The sequence below is a fragment of the Rhizophagus irregularis genome, chromosome 3 (genome assembly GCF_026210795.1).
Source record: "Rhizophagus irregularis chromosome 3, complete sequence".
NCBI classification, from domain to species: domain Eukaryota; kingdom Fungi; phylum Glomeromycota; class Glomeromycetes; order Glomerales; family Glomeraceae; genus Rhizophagus; species Rhizophagus irregularis.
In genome coordinates, this window is record NC_089431.1 from 2,922,683 (window position 1) to 2,940,796 (window position 18,114).

General features: G+C 30.2%; 4 protein-coding genes across 4 annotated transcripts; 1 reads left to right on the forward strand and 3 right to left on the reverse strand.

The window, feature by feature from the left end:
• Positions 1-274: 274 nt before the first annotated feature.
• OCT59_020722 (uncharacterized protein) lies at positions 275-5,114 on the forward strand (the record flags this gene model as incomplete). The annotated part of the gene is made up of 9 exons (XM_025328187.2): positions 275-482; positions 557-613; positions 696-947; positions 1,056-1,168; positions 1,240-1,354; positions 1,437-1,542; positions 1,629-1,638; positions 1,712-1,781; positions 1,858-5,114. 9 exons carry the CDS (start codon positions 275-277, stop codon positions 5,112-5,114), a joined length of 4,188 nt encoding a protein of 1,395 aa, XP_025167724.2.
• A 640-nt stretch (positions 5,115-5,754) lies between these two features.
• Positions 5,755-8,069, reverse strand: OCT59_020723 (uncharacterized protein; the record flags this gene model as incomplete). Its single annotated transcript, XM_025321879.2, has 2 exons — positions 5,755-7,686; positions 7,767-8,069. 2 exons carry the CDS (start codon positions 8,067-8,069, stop codon positions 6,028-6,030), a joined length of 1,962 nt encoding a protein of 653 aa, XP_025167725.1. The 3' UTR covers positions 5,755-6,027.
• Positions 8,070-8,224: 155 nt separating this feature from the next.
• OCT59_020724 (uncharacterized protein) lies at positions 8,225-10,163 on the reverse strand (the record flags this gene model as incomplete). The annotated part of the gene is made up of 5 exons (XM_066149369.1): positions 8,225-8,527; positions 8,615-9,511; positions 9,607-9,801; positions 9,878-9,960; positions 10,037-10,163. The coding sequence occupies 5 exons, from the start codon at positions 10,161-10,163 to the stop codon at positions 8,225-8,227; spliced, it is 1,605 nt and encodes a 534-aa protein (XP_065990280.1).
• A 299-nt stretch (positions 10,164-10,462) lies between these two features.
• Positions 10,463-16,563, reverse strand: OCT59_020725 (uncharacterized protein). Its single transcript, XM_025321880.2, has 8 exons — positions 16,358-16,563; positions 15,415-16,246; positions 13,958-15,288; positions 13,782-13,883; positions 13,586-13,699; positions 13,409-13,516; positions 12,108-13,335; positions 10,463-12,020 (listed from the first exon to the last, which is right to left on the reverse strand). Exons 2-8 carry the CDS (start codon positions 16,166-16,168, stop codon positions 11,065-11,067), a joined length of 4,593 nt encoding a protein of 1,530 aa, XP_025167727.2. The 5' UTR covers positions 16,169-16,246; positions 16,358-16,563; the 3' UTR covers positions 10,463-11,064.
• Positions 16,564-18,114: the final 1,551 nt, after the last annotated feature.

The following is an 18,114-nucleotide window of genomic DNA, read 5'->3' on the forward strand; positions in this document are numbered from 1 at the left end:
ATTTTTCAACATGTGGATCAACTTTTTTTGTGAAACTAATTTTTAATGAATTCTTTTGGTTACACTACATAATTTTTTGAAATTAAAATAATATTGAATAATTTCCCTTTTTTTCTCCTTACCACTTTCTTCTTTCCTTTTCTTTTAAGACGGTCTATTTTTTTTTTAAAAAAAAAGAAAAATTAATGATATGCTAAAACTAAAACGGCTGCTTTAAAGATTGAAAGAAAAGAGTGGAATCGATAATTTTAAGAGTTATTTAATATAATCAAAAATGACGAAATTTGTTCGTGAACCCCGAGAAATACTAAAAAAATATCGAAAAACCGAACCTGGTTTATTAGTATTTGTTAGAGGATTATGTTTATCAATTTTATTATTCATATTATTTATTTATTTTGCTATATTAATGTTTTTTGTTGCCACCGATCAACCTGTTTTATCGAAGATTTTGATTCCTAAATCTTATATTCTTGCACCTGGTAAGGGAAATCACGTGACAAAATATACGCGTCCTGAATTATTAATTTTTAATTTCTTTGATCTTGTAATTTAGTTGTAAAGATCTCATCAAAATATGCATTTAGTATTACATGTGAATACAATTATCTCGGTAAATTTAAAATTTATTCATTCAATATTCTTTCCATCCATTTGTGATTACATTTTCTAACCTCATTGAATAATTAATATAGATCTTCGAACACCAACGGATGAAGATAGAGCAAATTGTAACAAATATATTGTACCAACAGAATGTAAAGAACAAGATCCAAATAATGTATTTGTTGGACATTGTGTAGGATTATTTAATCCTCCGATTCAAGATAAATTTAATTTTAGTTTACCTGACAAAAGATATGGAATTTCTTTTTTAATCACTATTACCGATGAAGCATATAATGCTACCGATGATAATGGAATGCAAGTTAGAGTTTATGATCAATGTAAGTGATTTGACATCATAAACCTTTATTATTATTTTTTTTTTTAAAAAAGAAAATTGGTATAACTTTAACTTTCATAACTTTTTAATTATTGTTTCTTTTTCATAGTATTTAATCCTTCTCAATTATCTGATTCTGTTAGAAAAATAATTAGTCGCCTTGATCCATACTTTTTAGATAGATTAGAAAATTTAAATTTTCATGTTATGGGTTATCATCAGGTAATTTATTTCAATTAAAATCGTAACTTAAATATATCTTTATTAATTTACTAATTATATGTATTAAATAGGTTAATAAAATGTATGTTAGTAGAAAAACGAAAAGGTTTCAAATTCCAACATTCTTTTCTGTATTAGGTATACCACCAACATATTTTCCTCAACCATTCATAGAGTCAAATTATGGTAAGATAAGATAATTAATTAGTCTTCTCATTTAATAATAATTCACTCATTAAGTAAATTAATTCTTTTTTTTTTTTTATAGAATCAGTACAAATTCCTGGTGTAGTTTCAAGTTTTACTAGAAATACGTATGGAAGTTTATTTGTTGGTACTCTAGATTGGACTGAAGAAATTCAAACTGAACTCAGGTAAGAGAATTTTATTCTTTATGAAAATTTATCTATCATAAAAGAAATTAATTCCCACTTTTTCTTTTTAATTATGTTCATAACAGGTCTTCAAATGTAAGGAGAATTAATTTTTTTGTATGATTATTATTATTCAACAAATATTTACGCATAATTTTATAATGTATAGGTATTGGACTCATTTGCGTTATTATCTGCATTTTATGGATTACTAGTGGGAGTATATGTTTGTCTATTTGGTAAGAACTTATATATTTTTGACATATTTTCATAAAATTCATTTTCTCACAACTCCTAATTTTTTTTTATTTTTAGGTTGGTCTGCTATATTACCGTGGGGAATTTGTCAAACAACATGTTGTAAACGTAAATCAAAGTCAAATTTACGTGAAAAATTCCCAAGAGGAATACCAATTATTTCACCTCTTCGTTCAGATCAACCAAAATTAGATCGTTTAGAAGCATTAGAAAAATTTATTAAATTATTTTTAGTTAATGTAGAAGGTCAGGCTAAGCCTGAATCAAAACCACCAAACATTGAAGATGGTGAAGAAATAATTCCCGATAAAGAAAAGCCAAAATTTAGACCTTTATCTTTCTTATCGGTTCTTAATACAGCCCCTATGACAAGACCAAATTCAAGGCCTCAAACAAGACCTGTTTCTACCAATACTCAAGAAAATGAAGTTACTCCTAATGTACCTCCTATACCTGAAGCTAAAGGAAATCTTACTACTGCTAATGCTCCTCCAAACAATCGTTTATCTTTTTTCCTGTCAAAATTTCCAAAATCTGAATCTCCCGGCAAGAAAACTCTGTCTCCTAATGATACTTTATCAACTACAAACGATTTACCAACGGAATCAGAAACTGGTATATCATCATCTGCTCCAAATAATAAAGTTCCAAATAGTACAAATTTACCAACTGGGTCAGGAACCGATATTTCACCAGCAATTCCATATACAGGAGCTCCGGATGGTAAATCATCTACTAGTAAGAATTTACCGACTAAATCGGAAACTGGCGGATCACCAACTGCTCCAAATAAAATAATTCCAGATAGTAAAAATTTACCAACTGGATCAGGAACTGATATTTCACCAGAAATTCCATATACAGGAGCTCCGGATGGTAAATCATCTGCTAGTAAGAATTTACCGACTAAATCGGAAACTGGTGCATCACCAACTGCTCCAAATAAAATAATTCCAGATAGTAAAAATTTACCAACTGGATCAGGAACTGATATTTCACCAGCAATTCCATACACAGGAGCTCCGGATGGTAAATCATCTGCTAGTAGGAATTTACCGACTAAATCAGAAACTGGCGGATCACCAACTGCTCCAAATAAAATAATTCCAGATAGTAAAAATTTACCAACTGGATCAGGAACTGATATTTCACCAGAAATTCCATATACAGGAGCTCCGGATGGTAAATCATCTGCTAGTAAGAATTTACCGGCTAAATCGGAAACTGGTGCATCGTCAACTGCTCCAAATAAAAAACTTCCAGAACCAATTGGATCAGATACAGATATTTTATCAGCAATCCCGTATATAGGTGCTCCGGATAATAAATCGTCAACTACAAAGAATTTACCAACTAAATCAGAAACTGATGTACCATCAGCCGCTCCAAATAAAATAATTTCAGATAATACACATTTACCAAACGGATCAGGAACTGATATTTCACCAGCAATTCCATATACGGGAGCTCCGGATGGTAAATCATCTGCTAGTAAGAATTTACCGACTAAATCGGAAACTGGTGCATCACCAACTGCTCCAAATAAAATAATTCCAGAAAGCACAAATTCACCAATTGGATCAGACACTGATATTTTATCAGCAATCCCGTATATAGGTGCCCCGGATAATAAATCGTCAACTTCAAAGAATTTACCAACTAAATCAGAAACTGATGTACCATCAACCGCTCCAAATAAAATAATTCCAGATAATACACATTTACCAAACGGATCAGGAACTGATATTTCACCAGCAATTCCATACACAGGAGCTCCGGATGGTAAATCATCTGCTAGTAGGAATTTACCGACTAAATCAGAAACTGGTGCATCACCAACTGCTCCAAATAAAATAATTCCAGATAGTAAAAATTTACCAACTGGATCAGGAACTGATATCTCATCAGAAATTCCATATACAGATGCTCTGGATAGTAAATCATCCACTACAAAAAATGTACCAATTGAATCAGAAACTGGTATATCATTAATAGCTCCAAATGTTAATGAAAATAATGGCTTATTGTTGTTGCCTAAAGAATCTGAAAAAGATGTTGATTCATTATCATTTGAAAATGGTGAAAATATAAGAAAATCAATAATATATGTTAATGAACAAGATAATTCACTTGCACCTGAAGAAGTTGTCAATATAAGAAAATCAGTAATATATGTTGATGAAAAAGGAAATTCACTTAAACCTGAAGAGGCTGAAAATATAAGGAAATCAGTAGTATATGTTGATGAAAAAGGGAAAACACTTACACCTGAAGAAGCTGAAAATATAAGGAAATCAGTAATATATGTTGATGGAAAAAGGAATTCACTTAAACCTGAAGAGGCTGAAAATATAAGGAAATCAGTAGTATATGTTGATGAAAAAGGAAATTCACTTACACCTGAAGAAGTTGAAAATATAAGGAAATCAGTAATATATGTTGATGAAAAAAGGAATTCACTTAAACCTGAAGAAGCTGAAAATATAAGGAAATCAGTAGTATATGTTGATGAGAAAGGGAATTCACTTACACCTGAAGAAGTTGAAAATATAAGGAAATCAGTAATATATGTTGATGAAAAAAGGAATTCACTTAAACCTGAAGAAGCTGAAAATATAAGGAAATCAGTAGTATATGTTGATGAAAACGGGAAACTACTTACACCTGAAGAAGCTGAAAATATAAGAAAATCAGTAATATATGTTGATGAAGAAGGGAATCCACTTGCACCTGAAGAAGCTGAAAATATAAGAAAATCAATAGAATATGTTGATGAAGAAGGGAATCTACTCACACCTGAAGAGGCTGAAAATATAAGAAATTCAGTAATATATGTTGATGAGGAAGGGAATTCACTTACACCTGAAGAAGCTGAAAATATAAGAAATTCAGTAATATATGTAGATGAAGAAGGGAATCCACTTACACCTGAAGAAGTTGAAAGTATAAGAAAATCAATAGAATATGTTGACGAAGAAGGGAATCCAATTACACCTGAAGAAGTTGAAAACATAAGAAAGTCAGTGGTATATGTTGATGAAAAAGGGAATCCACTTACATCTGAGGAAGTTGAAAGTATAAGAAATTCAGCAATTATTATGGAAGATAATGAAGAAGTTGAAGAATTAAATCAAGAAGTATATGTAGGCGAAGGATCATCAAAAAGTGCAAAGAAATATAATCTGAAAGATTCGGTTACAAATCAAGATGAAACTATCAACACAGAAGCTATACCTGTTACATCTAGTTCTTCAAAATCAACTTTATTATTACCTATTAAACTTAAAAAACTCTTTAAGAAAAATAAAAAATGAAGTATTAGAAATTAAATTAATCATTTAGTATTAGATTTATAATTTATAATGTTTTAAAGTTGTCGATTTTGCTTGTATTATTAGGTTAAATGATTATTATGAATTTTGATAATAGCATAGATAACTATAAATTAGACTAGGCGGAGTAAATTTTTATTATGTAATTTAATTTAGAAGTAGTTAGTACTTTATCTGTCCTATTCGAAAGTGAAGGTAAATGTGATTTTTATTGTTTGAAATAAATTAATATTTTGTGAGATAACCTAGACCTCAGATAAAAAATAAAATTTGATTCGTAAGGTATTTTATCCTTCGATAATCTTAATAATTTTTTCTTGGCTTTACATTTTTTACATTTTTGGTTTGATTCCGCTATTTCTTTAACCAATAGTGTTATTACATCAGCCAGGTTGTACGGAGAGACAGTTTTTATTTGGTCAATGAATGGAAGATTCATCTGCGACCTTATTATTTTAATATTGTCAAGAACTTCCATTTGACCGACGAATTAACAGCTTGGGATAAAATCTATTATAAAAAACCGTGACTAATTAATAAAATTGAATTTACCTTGCGCTTTTTATCTCTTCGCCCCGTTAACACTAAAAAATTTATAATAAAGTAAAATCTGATATATTTTGCCATACTAATCCAAATGTTTATTCAAAGATGTCGTGTAAAAATTGAATAGTTTGAGTGAAATCAATACAAAATTATTAATAGAACTACTTTGACTTTTTATAGGTCTGAATTCTAGTAAATAGATCAACCGATTTGTAAAAAGTTAATTAAATCAATTTGTATAATAATAATATTTGTACTAATACAATAAATATTTAATAAACATAATCGAGAAATCAGTTCCCATCCACCAAAAAAATAAATATACTTAATAAAATCCATTGAATAGAAATTACAGCAATTTGATTATAAACAACGAATTTGATTTAAGAATAATAACATGTGCATTTTCAATAGAAGCCATTTGTACACCAATTATTTCTGGATCGCCACTAGTGCTGGCAGTTAATTCCACTACAGATTGTTCATCATGTTTCTCACGACCTTCGTGACGCATATAAACAAAAGCTCGATGATCTCCTTCAAGAATTATTACGAACCGATATTTCGGATCATGAAACATAAAACGCTTTTCCCTTTTAGAAGCTTGAACAAATGCGAATGCATTAAAAGTTGCTATATGAGTTATAACTAAAGGTGATACATCTAACTTGGAAGAATCAATTGGATGTCCGATTGAATACACAGTCCCATCGACATCGGATTTCAGACAAACAGAAGGTAATACCGAAATATTGTTTGATATCTCGACATTTTCACACCATTCAAATTGTCTACAAAGATATTCATTACCAGATGATTTTGCTATTAAATCTCCTTCGCGTTCAAACCACATAAAAACGGATGATTTTCCTTCGAAATCGATGGATTCTTCCGTTTCATGACCTATCAGATGTTGAAGAGGCTTGAAAGCTCCTGATTGGTCCGATTGCTCATTAGTATCTTGAATTGGATCAGAGGTGAATTTTTCCAACCGTTCACGGAATTCAGCAAATTCGTTTGGATCAAGAGTTTCAAAAACTCCATCATCATGTTGGAAAACATGTGACCAACGCGTATTATGATTATGCTTTTCTAGGTGTAGAGTGAGTAAACCAATTGTTGGCTCAATAGTCCATAAAGAAACACTTGGATCAATTAAATCAAATAGACGAGTAAATGCATAACAAGGAATTGGTGGCTGTCCAGGTGAAACATTAGGATTATCGTCGAGATTAATTGTTAATGAAAGATGAGTTTGAGAAAAATTGCAATGAATGGCAGTTTTTGGTGTTCCTTTTGGTAATTGAAAACAGATAGTAACATCCGAAGAAGTTTGTGTCCAAATATATGGTGATACTCTATTTGTTGACTTTTCTTCTTGTTCCTCGGTAATTTGATCATCATCAATATCCATTGGCTTTATGTTTTCATTTTGAGTTGATGATTTATATACTACTTCATATTCCATATTGCTACCAATCACATATCCTGTCCCATTAAATTCAATATTACAATAAAAAGGAATTTCGGGTCCACGGATTACGTGAATAATTTTCATTTCATATTGTGGTGACATGGAAAGTTGCAATAAGCTAACATCAAATAAAACTTTTCGCGTTTCTTTTGTCGACTCGCTTGAAATTGGGTCTAAAACAGTATTATAAACTAAAAAAAGAATATGTGGATGCTCGTCTACTATAATTTTACCATCGAGTAAAACACATGGTATATCATTTAAACCAGATCCTTGTTTTAATTCTGAATGTCCTTGAAATTCAATTTGATATAAAATTTCGCCAGAATATGTACTCACATTATCATTATTATTAATTTGAACAAGAAAAATAATCCCAGATCCATTCGTTACAAGTAATAAATTTGGTGAGAGAGCTCGTAAAGAAGGATAATTAGGGTATAAATGATGAGAAGAATTTTCTTCAACATTTCCAGAATAATCTGATGTTTGTTGGATCTTTAGAAGACGGTGAGTTACGACTTTACTTGTTTCCTAAACATCCAATCAAATCGTTTATTAAAATGCTTGATTAATTTAAAATTATCAATGAAGAAAATAATATCTTCTAATACCGGATCATATTCCGCCAAAATTACAAAATTTTCAGAATCAAAGTAAAAACAAATTCCCTTTCCTTTATTAATTTCAAAGCCTTTAAATAAATGATTAAAATGGATTATACTTTGAATTTCTTTATATGATAATTTTAAATTTGTTGGTATTTTAGGTATGGTTATTGCAGGCAACGGAAGTTGAAAGTGTATTAAGTGTGACTTTTCATCAAATACTTTCAGCTTATATCCTTCAAATTTTGAGTTTATAAGGGTTCGAATCGGTTTTATAGGAACTGTATATTTCGGCACGTTTTTCGACATTCTTAGATTTTAAAGAGTTGGTTATCTCACATCAAATTAGATAATCGCATAATAGTGAAATGGGTTAAATCATGTGACCAATAGTATTTTCATTTACGATTATTATTTACATGAGATTATTATATTAATTTAATTTAATAATAGGGAGGTTTCAATTAAATATGATCGAAATCATCATAGTTTATGTTATCGATTATAGAAACGTTCAATTTTTTTACGTCAGATTTTGGACCTGCTTTGACGCGCTTATTCTTGCGTGAATTTTTATCTGTACAAATGGGGGAGGATTCACCAGCAGAAGAAAGATGCTCAATATGATTCGAAGTTTTATCTTCACCATCCTTTTCGCGAAGTCTTTTAAGTCTTGTGGTTTTTTTAAGTCGAGTATTCTTATTTTTTTCAGATTTTTCAATGGTATTTGATTGTAGTGATTCCCAGACCTTTTTAAACATTTCAACCTATTATAAAATTAAATAACGATTTTATAACTGATAACTTTATAAAAAATAAATGTCGCATGAATTTTAATTTCATTCATTACTTACTTCTTCTTCATCCCTCATGTATTCGTCCAATTCAGCTTCGTCAAATTCTATATCACCATTATTATTTTGTTCATTCCGTTCATTAATATTATCAGTAAAACTTGAAGCGAAACCTGATGTGTCTGTGGAAGTTAAAATCACTCCTGTACTATTTTCAGCCGATTCATTGTAAACAGGATCATTATTTTCAACGTTTACATCTCCTTTATCTTTTCCTTTTCCTTTTCCTTTTAAACGACTTTTCAATATCCATTCTTGAAATTGTACAAGGTCAGTAACATATAAATAACTTCTAGACTTGTTTTCTTTGGCATGGGTACACCAAGGTATAATATTAATAACCTTATGATAAATTACATCAAGAAGTTCCCTATATCTTTCAAACAATACAAAATGACAATCCACCATAAATATTTTACTTATAGTATGTATCACATTCTTTCGACTTTTCTTTACTTCCTGAACGCTAGGCTTTTCCGTTGCTTCAATCGCAAGCAAAGAAATTGCGGCACCAAGGAATGAAGGTTGTCTTCCACTTAAAATAAAAGCATCATTGGCGTATTTGAGGAGTTCCATACATATTCCAGTAAAAACTACACGATATATTTTTATCATTTTTTCTCGATATTCTTCAGATTCCATATTATTTGTGTTATTTGGTAAATCTATTTCTTTACGTTTTTCATAAACGTGAATATCTTCTTTAAGATGACAAATTTGTTTTATATCGGTGTATAAAGGGAAATTAATTTTATGTTTTTCATCTTCAAACATTATTCCAATTGACCTGATAATCAAATCTTCAACGCTGACGAAATTTGTAACATTTGGCGCGAATTTAGATCGAATCATAAACAAAACTTCGCAAAGACGACTCAGATCTAACTCCAATAAGTACTAAAATACAAATACAAATATAATATAAAGATATGCATATATAATGTAAAAGTTTTGAAGAAATAAAAAAAAATAGATAAACATTTACAACATACCGCGATTTCTCTCAATGTTCTCGGTATCTTTTCTTCTCTAAGTACTAATAACGCACAAGCAGCAATCACGTAATGTAAAAGTTTTCCTTCTCCAATTATGAAATTTTTATCAACAGCGTTATAATATGTAATAACGCGCGTCTTAAGATCTAAAAGGTCAAGCGTCGAAAGTGTTTGATTAAGTATTGGCTCAACCTGCAAGTTTAATATTTTAATTAAATCCAAACGATATTGATCAATTCAAAATTAACGATATGTAAAATTAACTTACAAGTGGATTCTTCTTTTCTGTCCCCGGATCTTGGGTGCCTCCGTCTATGGTTTCAGGTCTGAATGTGCGACCATCATACAAGTCTATAAAGGGTAAATAATGTCCAGTCAACAAACTAAAATTCAATTTAATAATTGAATAGTAAGAATAACTACTTGCCAGATCTGTCAGGGACGATTTCTCCTTGCTGTTCAAATATATCGTTCAATACTATTCCACAATCTCTGCAAACCTTATTTCCTTCGAAAGTTTCTGTATGATTATGAGTACAGTCTTCAAAATTCATATTGTATACTGTACTTGTAGGGTTGAATTCAAAAATTTTGAATGAAAATTATTGAACTCCTCTTATGTTACGGAGTAATATTATTATAATTTTACAAAAATTTAAAAGTTTGTTTTTAATCATTGTTGATAAATCATACCAGTAAACAATGGTAACAATTTATGGAAATTTCAGTCGTGTAAAAAATCTTGTACACGTATGACGATTTCTTCTCAAAAGTGAAAGAATCCATTTTATGGAAAAATTGAAAAATTGAAAATTTTCTTCTTTTACACTTTTTTTAGACAAGTTCATATGTAGTTTGATTTCTTTTTTTTCGAACCTTAAATATAAATTCCTATATTATTACTTTTTTATTTTTATTTTTGCACAATTTTAGTATTATTTTCATTCTATTTATATTATATACTATTTAAAAAAAAGATTGTTTTATTTGTAGACATCGCACAATAATTGTTTTTGAGAATTAAAATATTTTTTAATAGTTTTTTTAAAGAAAATAGATATATTACTAAAACAATATTCTCCAAAAAATTTTTGTATAATAATAAAAAAAAATCTTTGAAATATATATAGAGTATATTTATATATACAAAATGAACAAAGTTATAATTTATAAATAATAAAAAACATGAAATAATGAATTGAAAAAGAGGTATGTATATATATTAATTAGAATTCAAGTATGAGTTCTTGAAGGCAATAATAAATAAAACAAAAGTTTTGTATGTAATATTTTTTCTATTTCACTTTAAAAGTGAAGATAAAATGCATTGAATAAATTAAAAATGTAGTAGTTTCAAATGAAATGCGTGAAAGTGTTTTGAACACCAAAAAATCTGTTATTATAAGAGTAACATTTGACACTAACTAAATCCACCTTTTGAGACTACTTAGTTTTTTAACTGGAATTATTAGTTATATTCAAATTTTGATTATTATTCTGATTCACACCTTCATTTAGAGCATCCAATATCCTTTGATTTTCTGAAAACACTTCATACATAGAATCACGTTCTGTAAAGTTCCTTACAGTTAATCGATGCAATCTTTGTGACTCGAGTGAATCCATTTCTGGAACAGTATCATTATCTGCAAATTCTACATGAAGACCTGAAGGTGAATTAGGTCGATGAAATCCATTTGGAGCAGGTAAACGTGGTGAAACAGGTGCTGAAACAGGTGCTGAACGTATCGACGAATTAGGCGGTGAAGAGGTAGATTCATCTGCCGAAGAAGATTCAGCATCATCATCATCTGCTTGAAGAGCAAGATCATTTACTTCTTCCTCGTCTGAAGAATCATCTCGCTTTAAAGTTTTAGAAACTGTTAATTTCCTTTCCAAACCAACCACATTTTCTGGTGCACCATCCATATAATGCATACTATTACGATTACTCCTTCCAGTAACATCTTCACGAATATTTCTGTTTCGTAAAGCGGTTATTGGTGATAAGGCAGTAGGTGAAATAGGATCGCTATCAGAACCAACTTTCGTCGCAGGTTGCGAAGTATCCACTGATACATTATTTTCATCCACCTCAGAACTGGATCGCTCATTTTCATTTGTCTCAGATGGTGGTGCCTCCATAGTTCTAGGTGCAGCTGTACCGTTACTATCAGTAAAGAAAATATAATCGAATTCAGCCATGAAAAGGCTAAAAACTCCTGCAGGAATACCCAGTGTAGGTGAGAAAACAATTCCAATATTACGAACAGTCATCTTATTGACATCTGCATTTTGTACCACACGTATCAAATGTCCAGTTAATGTTCGTAGTAATGTATAATTTGATAAAGGAAGAGCAGAGACAAGACGACCAAGTTCATTTATGCGATCTCGTCGATCAAGGAGGTCTAATAATTTAAATAATTACATTTAATATATATAATAAAAAAAATGAAGTTACTTTTTGATAAACGTAAATATGAAATTTTACTTACCAATAACATTAACAAACTCTGCATGTAACTCCCGAGTTAAAACACTTGTGGGTAACTCCCTCAGGTATAATTTCAATAAACCAGCCACAGCATGTACATCATAATATTCACCATCGCCCAATAAATCAACATCACCCTCTGTATTAAATCTATCTTTTAAGAATTTAATAGTAGCTGCTGCGCCATTTAGACGGTAAATACCTTCCTCTTCTGTAGCATTCTTTGCATCTAAATATTCGATACAACGATACACTACAGCAGGAAGTTCATACCCTTCTTTTATTCGTGCTATTGCAATGGCCTGATCCAATGGAACACCAAAAACGATTCTAGTAATATCAGGTCGTGATTCTTGATATTTTTTCTTTTCATCCTTATTACTACTACCAAACATGCTACCGAAGAAAGTTTTACGTGAACCTTTTCTCTTTTCATGATGAAAGTTATCATCAGTATGACGCTTCACATGTTGTGGTTGATTATTAGCACTCATACCAAGGACAGGTGATGACGTACTATCTCGAGGTTCAGGAGAGACCTTTCGATCCGAATCTTCACGATTAACTGACATACTACTACGTTTTACTATTGGATTCGAGGAAACACTCAACATGGACTGTTGTTGATTACCTCCAAATGAATTTTTTGATTGATCACTTGATTCTGATTGTTGTAATGAATTCGTACTAGATGATGGTGAAGATGATAATGATAATGATGATGATGGATGATGATGTGAATGATGTGAATGATGTGAACTATGGCTAATACTATCGCTTTTAGTAATACTAATACTTGATAGAGATTCGTTATTTCCTTTTCTCCTATCAGGACGAATTTCTTTTTGAGCCTGCTGAATAACGGAATCAGTTTCAATAAGCTTGGTATTTAAATCGGTTTTACCTAACTGAGAAATTGGTTGAGCGTTGACTTTTGCAATACTATCTTTTGAAAATTTCTTTTTTGAATGTTTTTTAATTTCTCGTTCTTCTTCACCAACATATTGAAGTAAAGATTCCACCCATTCGTCTCTTTCTGCATCACTCTCAGCACATAACACATGTTTTGTATGAGTAGTATTCTTAGAACCAGACTTCGGCTCCAATATTAAGAAGGCGTGTCTATAAGAATTTTCACTATCCTTTTCTGTGTCATTATTAACATTACTTTGTTGTCGTCCAATTTGTGCGTGTGTTAAACGAATAGAACCTAGATGATTTCCACCTTTCTATGAAATTTTTAAAAGTAATTTATATCAATAAAAGAACAAACAATTAATTCATTGGGTTCTTTACACTCACACTTTCATAATATTCAAGCACGGGACTATTCAACACAAAAAATCTTGATTTCCAACCGCCAAAATTCTTTCCTTTCTTTGTAAGATATCCTTCTTTAAATCCAGATTGCTAAAAATATTTAAAAGTAATTAGCTTTTGTTATTGATATGTAATCAGTAATAACTATTTAATTCATACCTGATAATCTTTTTCTTCCTGATCAATCATATTCGTACTTAAAAATTCACATAAATCTTTAGGGTCTTTTAACGGTAATGCAATAATATGTTGAAGATACTGTTCCAATGCAATCTATTGTTTTGAAAAATTAATTTTTTTAAATACTATCTATAAACAATATAACAATAACAATGAGTATTCTCTAAAAACAAACCTTTCTTTGATCTACTTTACTAGGAGCATTATTGTGGAAGAGATTTTTGTCTGGTAGTTTACCAATTTTATTTGCAGTGCCTTTATTTTGGCGTTGTTTTAACTAAAATTTCGAGAGAAAAAAAAATTAATAATTAAGTTATGAAATTTGAACACTAAATTATATTTTAACCATACTTTTGAATCCAAAGCCAAAAAGTCGGAATATAATTTTTCAACTCTCCATAATTCTTTCTCAATTCCAACAATTGTACCATCAAGAATTCTAGCTTGTCCAACTAATATCACGAATGCTAACACTTCCTTACCCTTGTCATTGGTCTTTTTATTGCTACCAATAACCTTAACAGCAATACCAGAAGCAACATCTAGGCTAAGGGATTGTTGTTTTTCAGGACGTGGTGGTAATGGAGGCATCTGTTGTTGTTGTTGTTGTTGTTGTTGTTGCTGCTGCTGTTGCTGCTGTTGTTGTTGTACGAAGCCAGGTATTTGTTGAGTCATTTGTTGTGGTGGTGGTGGTTGTGGTGATTGACCATAAGATGGATTTGTGACAATAGTAGCATCAGGAAGTGACATTTTATTTTTTCTATGTTGATTCACAGGATTATCTCTATGACCTTGGGTCATAAAAACACTATGACGATTATTTTGACCGGGTATTAATAAAGTATTAGAATTTGATCCTGGAAAATGTAATTCGGGATATTGTCCACCTCTAGGAGGAGGCATAGCAGAAACTCTAGCTCTTGGTCCAGGTTGTACGTGAGTAAAAGATTTACTAGATCTCAATTGCTTTGATTCTTTTGGAGCTAAATAAGCACCGCTAAGGTTTGAATCACTATTATTATGCGTCAAAGAGTCTCTCTTTGATTTTATTTGATCCTCTTCAGAATTATTATTACCAGACACTGATATTGATGGTTGTTCATGAGATGGTAATGATTGTGATCTAACAGGTAAATTTTTATCTAATGTAGCAACCGGTAAAATTTTGGGAAGATTTACATTGTCCTGATTAACTACATTATTATTGTTGGAGGAATCAAATTCACTATCATGACTAGGACTGCGTGGAGGTCTAGGTGAAGAAGGTAACCCTGGAGAACGAGGAGAACGAGGGGAACGAGGAGGAATTATTGATGATGATTCAATTGGTTCAGGAATTTTACGTTCTTTTAGTCGAGGGGATCGAGGGGATTGAGGGGATTGAGGGGATTGAGGGGATAGAGGTGGATGAGGAAATTGATCAAGAGCATCGTTTTCATTCTCATTAGGTTGTATCGTACTATTACGTTTACGAATACTAGCATCACCATTACTGCTTAAACTACCAGATTCTGAAGATTTTGTTGAAATTGTTGGGGATGGAATATTAAGAGAAGCTGAAGAATCGAAATTTTCAAAATAGTTGAGAGGAGAATTTTGAATATTTTGAATTTCCTGAGGGGAACTTGTACGTTTATCATTGAGTAATGATAATTGCCGTTGAACAGATTTTGGAGGAAGGACTGGTGGGGAAGAGGAAGGAGGTTTAACAATATTAGAAATTGTAGGAGATGAAGGAATATGGATATGAGAATTATTTATAAGGGAAGATCTTGATGGAAATGAATCATTAAATTGTGTGACGATACCATTCTCATTCATCGGTGGATTAAAATCGTTTTGTGATTGATTAATTTCAGTCTCTTGACGTTGATTTAAATTTGCATTATTAGAATCATCATTAGAAATAACTCGTGAGTTTGATCCATCATAAGCTGTCAATAGACCAGATACAGATGAATTAGTAGATACATTAGATACATCAGATAATACAGAATTTGTAGAATCTTGACGTTGTGATTGAGGTTTTAGTTCCAAATTATTGGTATTTGAAGAAATTTCTTTATCTGATAAAGATAATTGTGGGAAAGAATGTTTTGATTGATTATAATTTGATGGTAATTGACGAACAGATGATTGCGTTGAATCTCGAGATGATTTATTATTGTCCATGTTATTAGATTGTAGATTCGACACAGTAGAATCATTATTATTAATATTAATTAAATTATTAGATTCCACGGGTGTTTTACTTTCGCTTCCATTTTTCTCACTTAATAACACTTCATCCTCAGAACGACTTGAATTTAGTTTAGCAACAAGTTTATCTCTCTCACTAGCAATTCTATGATTATCTTTCTGTAAATTATTTATCACAGATTTTTGTTTTTCTATTATTTTCCACAATTGATCGTTTTGTGATCGTAATAGATTACGTTCATTTATAACTTGCTGTAAATAAGGTTCTCCAAGACTACCATCTGAACCAGTGACACGGTGACTTTCTGGTCGTGGCTGTTGTTGTGGAGGTTGTTGTGCTGACATTATAGTACCGTTTTCCATTTTTTTTTTTTAAAAAACAGTACTATTATATTATTATATAATAAAATTTTAAATCTTTTTTCTTGAATTGAAAGGTAACTGTTTTTTTTTTAAAAAAAAAAAGAAGGAAAAGCGATTAAACTTACGAGTTATTAAAAATTAGTCAAAAGAACGAAAATAATAATAATAATATATAATTAATTTTTTTACCAAAAGAGGTTCGAAGATTTTTTGATGTTGAGGTTGTAAGACCAAAACGTGTAAAATAACGAACGAATAAAATTTTTTTTTTCTTACCAAGAACTTTTTGGTAAAATGAATTAAATGAAGAAAAAAGTCAAAAAGGAAAAAAAATTAGAATAATAATATTGTAAAGAGTGTTCATGTAACCAAACACGAAAACGAAAAGTATATAAAAAAAAATAAAAAAAAATAAAAAGTTTTTATGAGAGAGAAATAATTAAATTAATTATATATTATATAAACAGCGTGTACAAAAGAAACAAAAGAAATAAACCGTAGAAATAAGAATCATGTGACACTATAGTTGCGCGTTATTTATTTGTTGTATGTTATTATGTTATAATAAAAGTTATTTTTAAATTTAATTAAAAATTAAAATAATCGACTACATTTAATCAATTATTACGGGTTCGTTAAAAAAATAACTACTTACAGTAAAAAAAAAGTGTCCCTGTAATGACGTAAAATTAAATGATGTACGGAAAGTATTTTTATAGCAGGTGATCTTTCGCGTTGTGTTAGTTGATCACTTGGTTTTAAATTTTTTTTTTCTTTCTCTCTTTGAATCCAGTTCAAAATAGAGGAAAAATGAAAAAAAAAAATTAAAAAAAAATTTTTTTTGGGAAGAAAAAGAAAAAAAAATGATTTCTTTTTAGGTTCAATTAACGAATTTAACCGATTTTATATCGTTTTGGGTTTGTGTAGCAATCATGATTAAATATCATTTGCTTTTTCTTCAAAAAAAAAAAAAATACTAATTTATTATTATCATGTGCTTAAACATAAAAAGGAACGAACAAAAAAAATCATATTTTCTGGATTATAACTTGTTGATTATTATTTTGGTTAGAAATTACACTATTTACCCCTTCTAATCAAAAAAGGAATTTCCCCTTTAACGTTACGGATATGATAACAATCCAAAAACTCTTAGCGCTTGAGCGTAGAGAGAAAAAAAAAAAGATCTACATTATATACAAGCCGGATTTCTTTTTTAATCCTTTATTAATAAATGATTGATAACACCATTGTTTTTTTTTTTGACAACTAACTTTTTGAATTTTTGCCATAAAGCCCTAATTCTCTAAAAATGTACAATAATCATAATGATTTACCTATCTGGGGTTTTTGATCCATAAATCATTGTTTATCAAATTATTTGTAACCTTCCAATTACCATATTTGGAGAACCAACTCACGATTTATTCGTTACTACTTGTTATGGAAAGTATAATTTACATCCTCGTGTAACTGTCACATAATTGAGTCTATTGAGAGTTAATAAGCCCATATTTGGTGTAAATTCTGTACTCATCATAAGCTGATACATTTTGCTTATCACCTTTTTTAAAAAAGATTAAAAAGAACAAAGAGTATTTGGAGTATTTGTAACCTCGGCGAAAACTGAAACGCAATTAATGATCATCACGTAATACATTTCTTATTCAAACCTTTTGAAATCGATAAGAATTTGGTACGGATCAGCGTATGATTTTTCGATTTTCGGAACACACTGTTACAACTATTAAAAAAGTACTAGTAACTTAATAATTATGTTTGTCCTATAAATAAAATAAACCACAATTACATTGCTCAATATGCATTATACTATACCTTAATAAAAAATGAGTTTGTTACGGTAAATCATCATGCAAAGTAATACAATGCCAATTATCCTATCAATTGTACACTAAATTGTTGTTATTTATTAAATGCAGTTTTGT

Excerpts from the sequence above, each read along its gene's own strand:
- OCT59_020725 (XM_025321880.2), bottom strand. The coding sequence starts at position 16,168 with ATGGAAAACGGTACTATAATGTCAGCACAACAACCTCCACAACAACAG. Across the intron at positions 13,517-13,585 it reads AGGAAGAAAAAGATTATCAG|CAATCTGGATTTAAAGAAGG; the intron begins GTATGAATTAAA and ends AAATATTTTTAG. Across the intron at positions 13,336-13,408 it reads TGCTTGAATATTATGAAAGT|AAAGGTGGAAATCATCTAGG; the intron begins GTGAGTGTAAAG and ends AAAATTTCATAG.